This window comes from Eimeria maxima, genomic scaffold (genome assembly GCF_000499605.1).
Source record: "Eimeria maxima Weybridge genomic scaffold, Emw_scaff377, whole genome shotgun sequence".
Classification (NCBI taxonomy): domain Eukaryota; phylum Apicomplexa; class Conoidasida; order Eucoccidiorida; family Eimeriidae; genus Eimeria; species Eimeria maxima.
Window position 1 is genome coordinate 16,924 of NW_013566462.1, and position 14,132 is coordinate 31,055.

Consider the following 14,132-nt stretch of genomic DNA (forward strand, 5'->3'; position numbering starts at 1 on the left):
ATATTTTGCAGCTGGCTAACCGATGCTGGCACTATGTTTTGAAACCTAGGGAGGACTAAATGTGCAGGGAAAGTATGCACACTTTTCGGTCGCCGACTCCGTTGAGGAGGTTTCTAAACCCTCGAGCCTCCTTGGAGAGACTAGGGGACCCAGGGGGTCCCAGGTCAGACGAATTCATTGCTACAGCTTTTTACACCTGTTGAAGCTTTCTGCTGCTGGAGTGGCGCTTCTCACAGTTCGAGACGCTGTTCTGGCCACGCTATCCCACTATCGCCTGCAGGCTACAATATCAAAGCCTAGGAAGAGCTCCCATGCCTTGAAACTGCAGATTATTCTTGGTTTCTAGAGGAAGAATTTCGTAGACTGCTGTAACTGGAATTTAGATGCAGTAACAGGTAACTGCTGTGCTGCCCCCCGCTGTCGGCTGTTTGAATGTCTGCACATCGTAGCGATTTTTACGGAACCATATAGAACCTATATTTACTCACATCCTTTAAATACTACTACGAATGCATTCAGTGTTTGCATTTAGATCCCTCTGAAGTCTCCATTGCCGGTGAGTCTGCTGTCTCGCCTTTTGGCCGGAACGGGGCTGCTGCTGCGACTGCTGCGGTAGTAGCAGCATTGATGTTGCAGTGGTGTGCAAGGGAATGGCGCGTGTCGACCACGATCCCATGAACTTAAAAAGCTGAAACGGGGCAAAATATATTAGATGTGTGAGTAAAGAAGATAAATTTCAGTATACTTCGACCACCAAAGCTATGAAAAAATAGCAAACCTATACCGCAGTCTCCTGCGGACCTCTCGACGGGCCAGGCCTCGAAGGCCGCCGAACTGCTGCAAGGTATGTAGAATCTGGGAGCACTACAGGATTTTTGTTCGCCCTTCCAATCTTCCGCAACCTTTTCCATTTATATCGCGAAATTTATGCTTTCCCTCTTGTTTGCGGGAGTTGTTGCCCTGCCCCCAAGACGCCACCGACGTCCAGCTGACCGGTGCACCGACGCGGCGGAATCCGTTACACGCTGAGGCTTCCTCCGCATGCTTTGATGTTTAGGGTTTGCAGCCTATTTTCTATGGTTTGGGATTCGGTGTCTATGAGTTAATGTTAAAGCTTCATGGTTCCCGTGATGCTACAACGCCCTGCCCTGCTGCGGCAAGTTCAGGGGGACCCTGGTGCAGCCGCAGAAGCAAAACCAAGCCCTAATGCTCCCGCCTGTATTCCCCCTAAGCTGGCTCACCCAGTGCTTGGTTACTCGTGTGGCAATAAGCCCCAGGCAGCTTTTTCGTCCCCCCAAGAGGGGCGCCCAACCGGGGGCTCCATTGATGCACGTGTTTCCCAACGGTCAGACCTACGCAATCCGCTCTACTTCACCCAGAAGCAGATATACCAACAACACCTGCAGCAGCAGCATCTACAACCAAAGAAGCAGCTGTTGTTCCAGCGGCTGGGCTTCGATGCCATGCTTTCTCGCTTCAAAAATATCACCCCTTGCAGTGCAGCAGAATCTGCAGCCCTCAGCCGATCTTGCAGCAGAATTTACTGTCTTGTACCACCGAAAACAGCAATAAATCTACCTGAGCGGCAGCCTCTATGTCTGGCTAGACCATCTTCTCCCCTACCAGCAAAAGTGCCTGCACTGTTGGACGCGCAGCAGCCCCAGTGCACCACCTCAGAAGCAGAAGCAGCAGCACCACCAGCGGCAGCAACTGAAGCATTAAAGCCAGCTTCTGGCGATATTCAGGTAATGTTACAGCATCACGCTGCCTCCCTATGTGCCTCGCAGCAGCGGCGGCAAGTGGAGAACAGGTGGGCAGCTCCCTTGCACCAGCAGCAGCAGCAGCAACAGCTGAACCAGCTTTTGCAGGGAGGTCCAGAGCATCAGGATCTGCAGCTAATACAAATGCAGCGCCAATTTCAGCAGCAGCAGCAACTGCACCTGCATGTGGAGGAAGAGCTGCCCCAGCCGGAGGTGCAGCTGCAAAAACTGCACCAGCAGTTCCAGCAGCAGCATCACCTCCAGGATTTGAAAATGCAACAGAAGCAGCAACATCAGCAACTAGAACTGGAGCGGCAGAAGTTACATTTGCTGCAGGGCATGCGACCCCAGCAGCAGCAGCAGCCCCTACAGAAGGTGGAACTGCAAAAGCAGCTACAGCAGCGGGAGCAGACGCTGAAAATGCGGCAACAACACGAGTTAATACTGCACGGGCAGAGGCATTTGTTTCAGAACAGAGGCCATGTGGAGACTTGCTTAAATACTCCACAGGCACAACAACCGCAAGAACTGCAGGAAGAGCTTCAGCCGGATCTGCAGCACGGATCTCAACAGGAGCTTCTCCAGCAGCCGCAGCACGAGCAGGATCGACAACAGGCCATGAAGCAGCAACAAAAGCAGGTAGATCAAAACGAAGAATACCTGCATCAGCAGCAACAGCAAAATCAGGCCGCGAGCGAAGATGCCACAGAACAACAGCGGCTAGCCGCAGAGCTGCAGCTCGTTGAGCAGCAGCTAGCTGACAAGGAGGCCCTTCTGGCCCTGTTTGAGGGAGCCTCGGAGCAGCAGCAGCAGCTACAGAGAGCTTTGCAGCTGCAGCAGCTGCAACAGCAGAATCAGCAGCTGCAGCGGCAGCAACTGCAGAACCAGCAGCTGCTCCAGCTCATTGAGCAGCAGAAGCAGGAGCTAGCCAAGCAGCAGCAGCAAGTGGGCGAACAACAGCGAGAGGTAGAGAAGGGTCTGCTGCTGTTGCAACAGCAGCAGGAAACCCTGAACGCGCAGCAGCAACAACAGCAGGCAGCGGCTGAGGCGCAGCAGAAGCAGCAGCAGTGGCTTGAAGAGCAACAAGAAGCCGTTCAGAAAGCGCAAGACGAGCTCGCTGTTGGCAGGATGGTGCAGCAGAAGCAGCAACAGCAACTCTCTGAGCTGCGCGAGCAGCTTCAGAGACAGGAAGCAGATCTCGCGGAGAAGCGGGAGAGGCATCGGCAACAGCAGCAGCAGCTGCTGCAGCAGCAAGCAGACATGCAAGCCTCTCTTAGGGCCCAAGGAGTGCAGCTGCTGCATCAGCATCAGGCACTCCAGCGGCAGTTGCAGCAGCAGCGAGAGTTGCAGCAACAAATCCTGGACTATCAGCGGCAGCAACTCGTAGATACGCAGGATGCTTTGCAGCAGCAACAGCAGCAGCAACCGCAGCACCACCTATTTGACAGCACGAGCCTACGTCGCCGTGTTACGAGGGAGGCGGGAATAGAGCCCATGTTGCAGCAGGTGCAGCAGCAGCTGCTGCTGCAGCAACGGCAGCAGCAGCAGTTACAGGAAGAACTGCTCCAGCACCTGAAGCAGCAGCAGAGTGCGGAAGAAACCGACCACAAGGCACGCTGGTGCCGCTGCGACACACGAAACCCGCTACCCTCCTGTAGGGGTCCTGACTCCATGGCGGCCCCCCTTGAGGACCAAAGAGATTCAGCAGGGTCTACACGCCTGCCATCAGCTGAGAGCATCGGGAAATTAGGAGGCCTTGTTGAACCTGGCAGCAGCTCAAGAGATACCCAAAGGGGCCCCCCAAGGAACCATCCAAAGAGCTCGCTCAGGTGGTCCAACAGAGGCCCTTTAGAGTGCCCCCCATCAGCACCCTCGAAAAGCCACTTCGACCAGACCCTAATTGCGGGTCTTTCCCAGGAGGGACCCTCAACTGGGACTATTCAGGGTAGAAATGGGAGGGCCCTCGGGGTTGAACCCTGGGGCTCTTCTTTGGGGGCTCCCCTGGGCCCCCAGGGGAGAAAGGGGGTGTCCACATGCCCACCCCGGCTGCTGCGTTCAACAGAATCACAGCGGCTGCGGGAAGTGTCTCTGCAGAAGCATATAAAGGCTCTGAATGAGGTGAAAAGGTCAGGGGCTCCCCGGGAAGGGCTCAAGAGAGGACCCACGGAACATTCCCGCCTCCCCTCAGCAGAATCAGAACACTCCGACTTGTCTACAACTCGCAGCAAGAGCAACTCTTGGAGAGCCCACCACCACCTTGCAACCAGAGGGACCGCCTACCATGGGGGCGCGAGAATAGCAGTCCAGGGAGAGTCCCACAATGCCCCACCACCAGGAGCCCCGGTAAACCCACAGGGGACACGGCAGCAGCAGCAACAGCTGCAGCAGCTGCTTCAGGAGCAACGAAGGGAAATAAACCTGCTGCTTCTTGAGAAGCAGCAGCTCGAAAGAGCTGCCACATCAGGGGGGGGAACCATAGGGGGCCCTTTAACACCCCGGGGCCCGATGAGACCCCGCGCTTTCCCCAAGGAACCATACGTCCAAGGTTCAGCCAACTGCGCAGAGGCAGATGGTACGTCCCTCCTTGTTAACGGTGATTATATATATATTTGCTCTCAGCATGTCCGCCCTTTTATACCCCTATTTGCTGCTTTCCATTCGTATGACAAGCTCTTACTGTCTCGCGTGTCTTGTTCGCATGTCTGCGCTGCTGGTGATGTCCATACCTGTGTTTCAGGGGGACCCCGAGGCTGCGTGTGCGGAGGCGACCATCCCCGGACTGCTTGGGGCCCACTAGACGCTGCTTTGGCTGAAGTGCACAACAGCCATGAGGGCCTCCAGCGATGGACAAAAGTCAATGAAGGCGTATACTTCTATGGAGACACTCAAGTGGGTGAACTACGGCCTTTATTAATCCAGAAGCGCTCCAGAAGTCTTCGCCTCTGGGCTTTCCTTCATCTGTATTCCTCCAATACATCCATCATAATCACAGTCCTTTTTAGGCAGTGGTTACCTTTCGCTGTGTCTTTGTTTCTGTCCATGCATTTACCTCCGTCTCTATCATTGACTTACATGTACCCCTGCCTATTTCTTCGTGCCTGCCATTCTCGCTGTCTTTCTCTTCTATGTTATTTCTCTCTTTGTCTCTGTTGGACTCGCGTCGGTATTTGCCATTGGACTTGTGCATGTCACAATTTGTCCGTGAATTCTCCTCAGCCCCACTTGCCCTCTGTGTGTGCCTTACTTACGACCTCCTTGTGTTCACATATTCACATTGACGTCTGTTTAGTTCATTCACACCGACGCACTTATACGTGCATACTCACACTGTGTAAATATCCACTTTATATGTTGGTGTGCTATAAAACTCCTTTCGAAACCCTTTTTTCTACTGCTCGTATGCTCCTTCTGCTGTTACATGGCTGGTTGTATTGGTGCTGCTGCTATTTGCATGCATTTGCTGCTTCTGCTTGCATTTATTTGCTGCTGCAGGTGTCTCTAAGCTTTATAAATGGCCGTCTTATGGCACAGACAGATGGTGGACCGCTAAGTTGGAACAAGGGGGCCCGAGGAGATATCCTCAAATTCATCCGTGCTGCAGATGAAAGAAGGGCCCAAGCCAACGGCTAGCCTCGCCCGGTTAAAGCAGCTTTATCAGCAAGAGCTGCAGTAAGAGCAGCACCGGAGACAGGACAAGCAGAACGGCAACCCGTTTTGCAGCAATAGCGATAGCAGCAGCAGCTATGGCTGCAGGCGCTGCGGTTGTAGGTCCATAAACGGTAGCCTTGTCACATGCATGCACAAAGGGGCTTGCAAGTGACTGCTCAACCCCCAACCCGTAAGCACCCACCCGTAAGCACCCTCTACGGTTTTGGGTTTCCGTAAAGCTCTGCGCAAGCTTATGGTCATGAACATACGTAACAACATGCCTCAAACACTCACCGAAGGGAGGCCCTTCAACTGACCATAAACGGCCCCAAGGCTGCAAATCCTCTGAGCACTTGCTAACAACCTCCTTGGCGGCCTTTCAAGGGTTCGCAGTGAAACCGCAGAAGACTTCCTTACGGTACCTTAGGGGGGCCCCTCCAATGTAGGGGTTAAGAGATATAATAGCTAGCCTCTGCTCTATTCGGCCAAAGGTCTGCTGCAGTAGTGACGCATATGTGCCTGCGAGCTGCTGTAGCAGCAGCACGTCCGCCTCAAGCAGGTGCTGGACTGCAGAAGCAACCTGCAGTAGCGGTGCAAGCTCCTCAATGCGAACAACTGTAGATGAAGCAACTACCCCCGCGGATGTGGGAAGATTTTCGATGCTATGCCGGCTCCATGCCTGCTGTTGTTGCTGTTCACTACTTCCGTCTGAAGCATCTGAAGCCTCTCCACCCGACAGAAGACTAGTCAGCGCTTGCCCATGGGCAGCACCAGGCCCAGCAACCGCAGCATTTGCTGCTTCGGGCCGCAAATGCGTATGTGAGAGGTGCAGCATCAACGTGGCTTTTACCTGCGTGCAAACACGATTCAAAAGCCTGCCACAAATGGGCCCCATGCGCAGTGCTACGGTTCGAGATGTGCTGCTCCCAGCAGCGGCAGCTGCTGCTTCCGGTGTAGTGACACCTGCTGCTGCAGCATCAGCAACAGCTGCAATGGCCCGCAGCACGCAGTCTAGCAGACAATCTGCTGCAAGTCCCACAACCTCCGCGTACGCCTGCAGCAACAACAGAAGCCAAAACGCCAGTGTCAAGCAACACAAAAATCACTGCTGCTCTATTTGTCTCTGAGATGCTGCTGCAGCACCGCTTGGTCCACAAGTAACATTTTTTGTTTAGGTTATTGTGATTTACTACATCTATGGGTTTCTCGAACTGTTTGATATTTAGGGTTTAGAACGCACCTGCAAAGGCAATATAGGCAGTAGATCGAGGGCTGCGCTGTGTAGGCGCTTCGTGAGGTCCCCAGCAGCCGCTTCCAAATGAATCTCCACGCTGCTACTGCTGCTGTTGCCAGCGGCTGTAAGGGTTTGGCTGAGCTCCTTTGCTGCTTGCTGGAGTCCTTGCTGCAGGACCGAAACCAAGCAAACATATGATTCCTCTTGCTGCCGCTTCAGCGCAACAACAATTTCCGTGAGCTGTTGGCGGAAAGGCGCCGTGCCCTGGTGCTGCTCATTCTGCCCTGCTACTGCACCTAGTGATGTAGCAGCAGGAGCAGCCCGAGAGTCAAAGAGGAGCAATGCGTCTCCCCACACCGTGAAGGCGCGTCGTGCTGCAGCACTGGGACAAGTGCAGCACCTGCTCCTGCTTCCGCTGCTGCATGAGCAGTTCTCGTAGGAGCCTGTGCTGGCAGCGGTAGCAGCAGCGGAAAGTAGCACGGGTAATCTCATCATCCAGCGCGATAGGACTTCAATGTCTGTCCATCGTAAGGCGAGGGCCCTCATGTGCTGCTGCCCTGCAGCAACAAATGCAGCAACAGCCTCAATCGGCGAATCCGCAGTTGACGCCGCAGCAGCACTTGCTGCTGTAGCTGACATTGCTGCTTGGGGCACCAATGAAGGCCCCAAAGGTCGCAGAAGCAAAAACAAATCCGCTATCGATATGATGGCAGCAACTTCTGCACGGAGTGATATGCGGCTACCGCAGCAGCTACTGCTGAAGCAGCAACAACGGGATAACTCCCGCCTGTTGCTGCACCAACAGGGCACTGCACTGACGCCGCAGCCCCCGACGGTGCTGCTGCTGCTGCAGGTGCAGGTGGCAGCAGCAGCTGCTGCTGCCCGCAACAACGACTGCAACAACTGAAGCAAAAGCCACGTCTGGCGCGTAATCCGCAGTGGCGCGAGCTGCACCAAAGATACATCTGCTTCCTCAGCAATGCACTGAGGCAGCAGTAAACGGTGAAACTTCTGCTGTTGCGGGTGTTGCTCCTGCTGAGCGGAGAGACCTTGCGGCAGCAACAGATCGCCCAAGCCGCCGTGTACAACTTCCTCTGTAGCTAGTACCACCTCCTGTTCAGAAGCAGCAACGGGAGAAGCCTCTGCTGCTGCTATCTGCTGCAGCAGCTGTCGTGCGGTCCCCAGCAACTCAATCTGACGCCGCCTGTCCTCCTCGCTCAGCCAATGCAAGACCAGCCGAGTAGCCTCACTCCACTGCTGCTGCGGCAGTAGCAGCACCTCCTCCTGCTGCAACAAGCCCTGCTGCAGGAGGAACAGGTCAGTTTGCACAATGCCAGCAGCAGTTGCTGCAGCTGCAAGAAATGCCACAGCACTTGTCACCGCTGCTGTCGTTGTCGCTACTTCTGGTTTGATCTGGAGCCAAGGCTTCTTGGCAGGCTGCTGGAGCAACACCTGTTGCAGCGGTTGCTGCAGTTGCTGCTGCAGCAAAGGACCCCAAGTCCGGAGACAGGTGTGATGGCCGTCTCCTATGTACCGCAGCAGGAACTGCAGCAACGACTGCACAACCAGCAGCATACCCTGCGGGGTTATAGCAGCAGCAGCAGCTGCTGCTATATCTGTTCGTGCTGCACCTCCTGCTGCTGCGGGGCCCTCCTTTCGACCTGCTGTCCAGCCCCAGCTTGCCTCGGCGGACCCCCCACCCCTGTCTGCAGTACTTTTCTCTGAGACAAATATGAGCTGCTCGTTGTTGTTACTACTGCTGCTAGCAACAGCAGCAACAGCGAACAGCGGCTGCAGGGTGGTGGTGCTGATGCTCTGCGTTAGGGTGTACAGACGGCGGCGCAGTTGCCCGAGGCAATCAAATGCCTCCCACACATCTCTCAGCCGCAAGCAACCATGTTCTGCTATTCCTGGTTTACTGGCACCTGAGTTTCCTACTTTTCCTTCCGCCGTTTCTGGTACTCCTGTAAGCACTTCTGAAGCTGGAGTTTCGTACCATGTAGTCATTGCGGGTACTGCAACGTCCCCGTAGCCGTTATGCGCTTCTTTCGTGTTGCTGCTTATGCTGAAACAAGCGCTGGTCCCGCTTTTGTCCTTGTAGCTGAGAGGGGTCACAACAATTTTCTGTGGGAAGACCTTCAGGTGCTGCTGCAGTTGCAAATCAAGGGCATCTACGAGGTGCCTGTACACCTTAGCAAACTGCTGATGGAGCTCCGCTACAACAGCAGGCTGCTGCCTTCCTCGTGCTGAAGTCATCAGCGGCAGCAGCTGCTTCAAGGCACACCGCCGCAGGGCCGCCGCAGCAGCAGCATGTTCCTGCTTCCGCACCAGCTCCCTGCAAGAAGCCAGCTCCTGCTGCACCGCCTGAATCTGTAGCAGACACGCCTCAACTTCCTGGGCACAACGCAACTGCTCCCGTAGCAGCATTCGCTGCTGTTCCCGTTGCTGAAGTCGTACAGCCAGGGGCTTCTTTGTGAGGCATGCTCCCAAGAGGTCCTCTTGCAGCTGCTGCACATGCCGGCATACCTGCCTCGACTGGTGCTGCTGCTGTTGTAGTGAGAGCTGCATATCCCGCAGCCGCTCCTCTCCTCGGTGTAGCAGCAGCATTACCTTGTTTTTGGCCTCCCTTTCTGCCCCCCACACATCCTGCAGCAGTTGTTCCAGCTGCTGCAACGAAACTGTAGCCGGCAGCGGCTCAGCTGCCGTTGCTGCTGCCATTGTTACTGCTCCTGACTGCGGAGACACACCAGCAACAGCAGTTCCGAAATCTGCAACAACTGCCTGCATTCTGCTGTTGCTGCACCGTCAGCCGCTGATGCGGCGGTAGTTGCCACTGGGGCTGTAGTGCACGAGCACTACGATGTGGCTCAGGTGTGACCTCTAGTGGCTTTATGATTGTAAAGAGAATAAATATTAAATATTTTGGGGATTCGGACATTATTAGCTAGGTAAAGGAATTAATACTACTAAATGTTCTAGGGAATTGGATGCCACTGGATAGGGTCATAGGTTAGTAGGGTTAGTGAGCCAGTTGTCCACGCCTGCCGTTTAGTGCAGTGTTTAGTCATTACTTTGGGTAGCAGATAGGACTTCTAGAGATTTAATAAGTGGAAAAGAAATAAAAACTATCATGTCAGTGAATATGGCATTTTTATGTAGATAGCAGCTTTATAGGTCTGGCACCTGACTATTGTCCATGCCTAAATATTGCCCCGCTATTTTATAGGTCGGCACTGATCCCCCCAGCAGTGAAGAGTTCTGATTAATCTTGTCAGTCCCTTCCATTATTCTGGGAACTTCCCTTGTTTATAATAGTGACTCTAACATGATTTGGAATTTTAAGTATTGACTTATGGGAATTTGGATAGTTAGAGGATGTAGTTGGGAAGCCAGTCACAGCGAGGCGATAAGGAGGCGCAGCTTAGAACGGCTGCGCACTACTTTTGGGGGCTGTTCCGGGAATTGAATATAAACTTTTGACCCAGTGTCCTCATTTTCCAAATGTTGACCTTACTCGCTCCTCCATTGTATACAGGAATGGCTAGTGCGAATCAGCCGACAGTGGCCGGACGGTGTAAACCGGGGGTTGTGCCGTTGCATGAGGAAGGGTCCAAACAAAGCAAAGGCTAAAGGCCTAACAGCAGACGAGAACTTTGCTCAGGATGGGCACAATAGTGAGTTACAGTGGTGGCGAGAGGACGGAGCTGACTCCCGTGTTAGAGGAATTTTGTCTGGTACGGGAACTATTGCTATATTGAGGGTCAATGTGGCAGGATGTGAATGCGAGGCGCTACTAGATTCAGGGGCATCAAGGGGTTCTATGAATCCAAGGACTGTGGAACGCCTACAGCTAAGAGTACGACGGCTGGGAGAGGAGTGCATCTTCACAGTGGCTAACGGTGTGCGGTTACGGATTGATCGAGTGGTAAAGGGATTAACAATGTGGTGTGGGGATGTGCGACTATGAGATTTTTTTGGTAGGGCCTGTACCATACGATTTAGTAATGGGACTTGATTGGTTGACGGAACATAAGGTGGAACGTCGAGAGGGACGGTGGACCAAAAAGAGCAGCAATAGCAGTAACAGCAATACATCGGTATTTTGGGTCCCTATTTAAGCTGTTCCTTACTTACCTTATCCTATCCTCAAGCGTCCTGGGCTGTGGTTTGGCGGCCAGCCGTTGAGGAGGGTCGAGTTGAAGCAGCACCTGTTGGACGAGCAGCAGCTGCAAGAATGTTGTTGCAGCAACCAATTCACACTGGCAACATAAGTCTAGAGAGTTGGCAGCTCTTACTGAACCACGGAACTTCCGCAGGCTAGCGGCCATCGTTCCAGGTAGGACGCTCCTGCTGTGGCTACTGTCTGTATAGCTGCGGTAGCTGTTGCTGCTCCTGCTGTATTTGCCTCAGACGTAACAGCAGAAACAACGGGAAGAGGAAGGAGCTGCTTCGGGCGGCAGCAGCTGCAGCCTTTGATACAGTGCTGAAGTATGCGTGCAAATGCCCCTCCACTAAAGGTCACCCCACTCCTCGTGGCGCTCTTTCCTGCTAATTGGGAATTTGCAGGACTTCATTAGCACTGAGTACCTGAACTGCCTGCGCATGTTCAGCGTCACCTGCCTTTGCTATAGGGCAGGGCAGTAGCGCTTGAGTGTTCCGTGTTCATGGTGCTTGTTCGCAAGTCCGTAGCAAGTCTCCTTTGCATCCCCTCATAACTTTTGAAGGATCCTGGTTAGCCGCAAGGGCAGGCATTTCAGCCTTAGGCCCGGGGATATATTTGTGTTGCGTGGGGGTCTTTAGGCGCCGGTGCGGCATACCGCCCTAGAGGACGCCTTCACCAGCCCTAGCAGCAGCACCATTTCAGCAGTGCCTGTGGGCCCCCCCATGAGGCCTGACCGGCCTCTTCTTGAGTGTTTTCTACTTGACTTGAAGCCTTCAAAGTGGAGAAATGGGCGGCGGGGGTTTGGCGCTTAGAGTTTGCACTCTAGGGATCACGGTTCAGGTTATGCGGTGTACCGCATAGTGTTCCGGATCTTGAATGTTCAAGAGAGCCATGGGAAGAGTGCGTGCTGTTACTCTGCATCTGAAGAGTTTATGGGTCATTGGGGTGAAGCTGGAAACCGTTAGACACATTTGATATCTACAGCACCATGTTGCTGTATCCAAACACGTTTTGTGGCTTTGCAGCGGGCAGCAGCAGGTGGAAAGAGGGTGTGGGGAACTTGCGGTCGCAACGAGACAACAGAAGGTGGTGCTGCTAATGAGAATGGTATCATTACGGCTGCTGCACTTTCTTCTCAGTTGACTACGGCAAGTGTACTGCAGTCGCCAGGAGTGTATCTAAATTTGAGGCTGTTGAGAATGAGCAAAAAATCTGTCACGCTTAGATGGGGGGGACTGCATTTTTTGAAGTACGTGCACAAGTTATCCAGGTCTTGCTTGCCTGGAAGCCTGAGCTCGTACGGGTTGTTGAACCGAATACCCGGTAGACATGACTCGTTACGACTCTTTCCGTCTGGTGCAATAGGAGAGAAGGAAACCGCCAAAGAGCGCACGCACTTACTGGGTATATAATGGGCACATCTCGGGGTATGACTTGTCCTACGGAGTCAAAGATTGTCGGTGGAACCAGATTATTAGTGCACTTGAAACCGGCAAGTGATCACACGGAACGCAGACGCCTAAGCCCCTGTGCAGTGCAGCTGAGTAGCTCCTATGCAGGTTTGGTACCAACTGCAAGACGACTGGGCTCATGCGGGCACAGGCACTGTGCTGCACAGATACTTTCTTCAGAATTTTGCTGGCATCATTTGTAATTTAATATTCTGTCGCGCATATGGCGTACCTATTAAGTCGGCCTAGTGAATACCATCGAAAAAAGCGTTCGAAGCAAAATGACCCTCTGAACCTCCTAAAGTTGCAACGCCGTCAATCTGCATATCTGCGTGCACACCTCCTTGTCTGCAATGCGGCAGCATGAAACGTACCCGCAACCACAACCGCATCAAGTGAGAAGATTTGTTTCGGCCAGGGTTGGCGTGTTAGTAGCTATTTGGCCTGCATAGCAGTTCCCATCTTCCCATATCCGAAATCGGAGAATATAACTCCAGCACGTGAACTATGAGACCGTCTATCAGGTAACCCTTTGAACGGGTGAGGTGTTTCGAGTGACATTCAGCGTCTTGGGTAGCCCGAAGGAATATTAGTGCCACATTCCCAGGTTGCACCTTCTCCGCACACAAACAGCTAAAGTCGCAAGCCAAACCAAAACTCCATGCGCTACAGGCTGCGCATTTGCTTCCTTAAGTGCCAGGCGTATGAGCACAACGTCTGTTTGGCATACCGTCATCTGCGTCCCACCCTTCGCCATTCCTTTCACAACACAACCTTCATACACAGCCGAGCTATGCTCCGACCTTACCACACAAGCTTCGTATATCCCAGCGGGCAGCATGAAACGTAGCACTATCTGTGGCAACGCTGTCCAGACTAGCAATCATTTAGCTGCGTACATCCTGAGGAGACCACCGCACGCTTGTACAGCGAGAGAAAACTTCTCGACATAGGGCTCGTACACGCGCTCACAGAAACTACACAACCACACGCTCCTCCCACAAACAGAGCAGCCCGCTGTCCTCCCCGCGTACAGTTCTATCAGCAGCTGGCACTTATTTTGGCCGTGGCAAGAAAAAGACACACGCTTATAAAGCCAACTGGACACCGACCAAACCATGCTGAGGTTTCAACTACTCAGAGCCCTCAACTAAGGTTGTCAAACAATACACGACCGCTACGAGGTCCACTTTCCTGTGCGTTGCGCATGGCTACACATTTCGCTAATGTTTCTGCATTATTTTGAGTTAATGCCAACCAAACGTACACAACGCATGTTGGCCTTTTGGTCAGGCGAGCGTCTGCGTCTATTCCCGGTCTCCTGACACAGCCAGGATATTCTCCAGTGCTGTCTAACTCGATATAAATCGCAACGTAGTCGCTGGAGTCTCTTACAATGTATTGTTATGCCCATGGATATTGCTTCATTTCACCAACATCACTTGCAATTCCAGAACCTGTCTCGCATATATACGTTGAGCGTATCGAAACAGCCTGCCCCACTAATGGCCCAACAAGAACACCGCGTAAGAAAGTGCAGGCTCTGCGTCTTCTCCAAATGCAGTTCCACACGTTAGTGCGCCTGCAGATATTCATGCGGGACACCAGAGGGCCCGCAAAGTGGCACACACCATAAGGACGCCAAGAAAATGAATTTGCTTTGGGCGCTTCAGTTTCCCTAAAACTGGCCGAGCAGCTAAGCGCATGCACTGTATTATGTGCGTACCTTCTGGGGGCAGCAATGCGCTGCTGTTACGCCAGGTTAAGATTCACCACTCGCTCCCGGTGTCGCGCCAACTCAACCCGCATGTGCAGATGCTCTCCGCTAAGAACTGCGTTTATATATATATATATATATATATATATATATATATATA

The 14,132-nt window shown here is 53.2% G+C and overlaps 2 protein-coding genes across 2 annotated transcripts; one reads left to right on the forward strand and one right to left on the reverse strand.

Annotated features, from left to right (window-relative positions):
- Positions 1-1,130: 1,130 nt before the first annotated feature.
- EMWEY_00030680 (hypothetical protein, conserved) lies at positions 1,131-5,390 on the forward strand (the record flags this gene model as incomplete). The annotated part of the gene is made up of 3 exons (XM_013481649.1): positions 1,131-4,332; positions 4,498-4,649; positions 5,253-5,390. The coding sequence occupies 3 exons, from the start codon at positions 1,131-1,133 to the stop codon at positions 5,388-5,390; spliced, it is 3,492 nt and encodes a 1,163-aa protein (XP_013337103.1).
- A 397-nt stretch (positions 5,391-5,787) lies between these two features.
- On the reverse strand, positions 5,788-9,360 carry EMWEY_00030690 (hypothetical protein, conserved; the record flags this gene model as incomplete). Its single annotated transcript, XM_013481650.1, has 2 exons — positions 5,788-6,462; positions 6,649-9,360. The coding sequence occupies 2 exons, from the start codon at positions 9,358-9,360 to the stop codon at positions 5,788-5,790; spliced, it is 3,387 nt and encodes a 1,128-aa protein (XP_013337104.1).
- Positions 9,361-14,132: the final 4,772 nt, after the last annotated feature.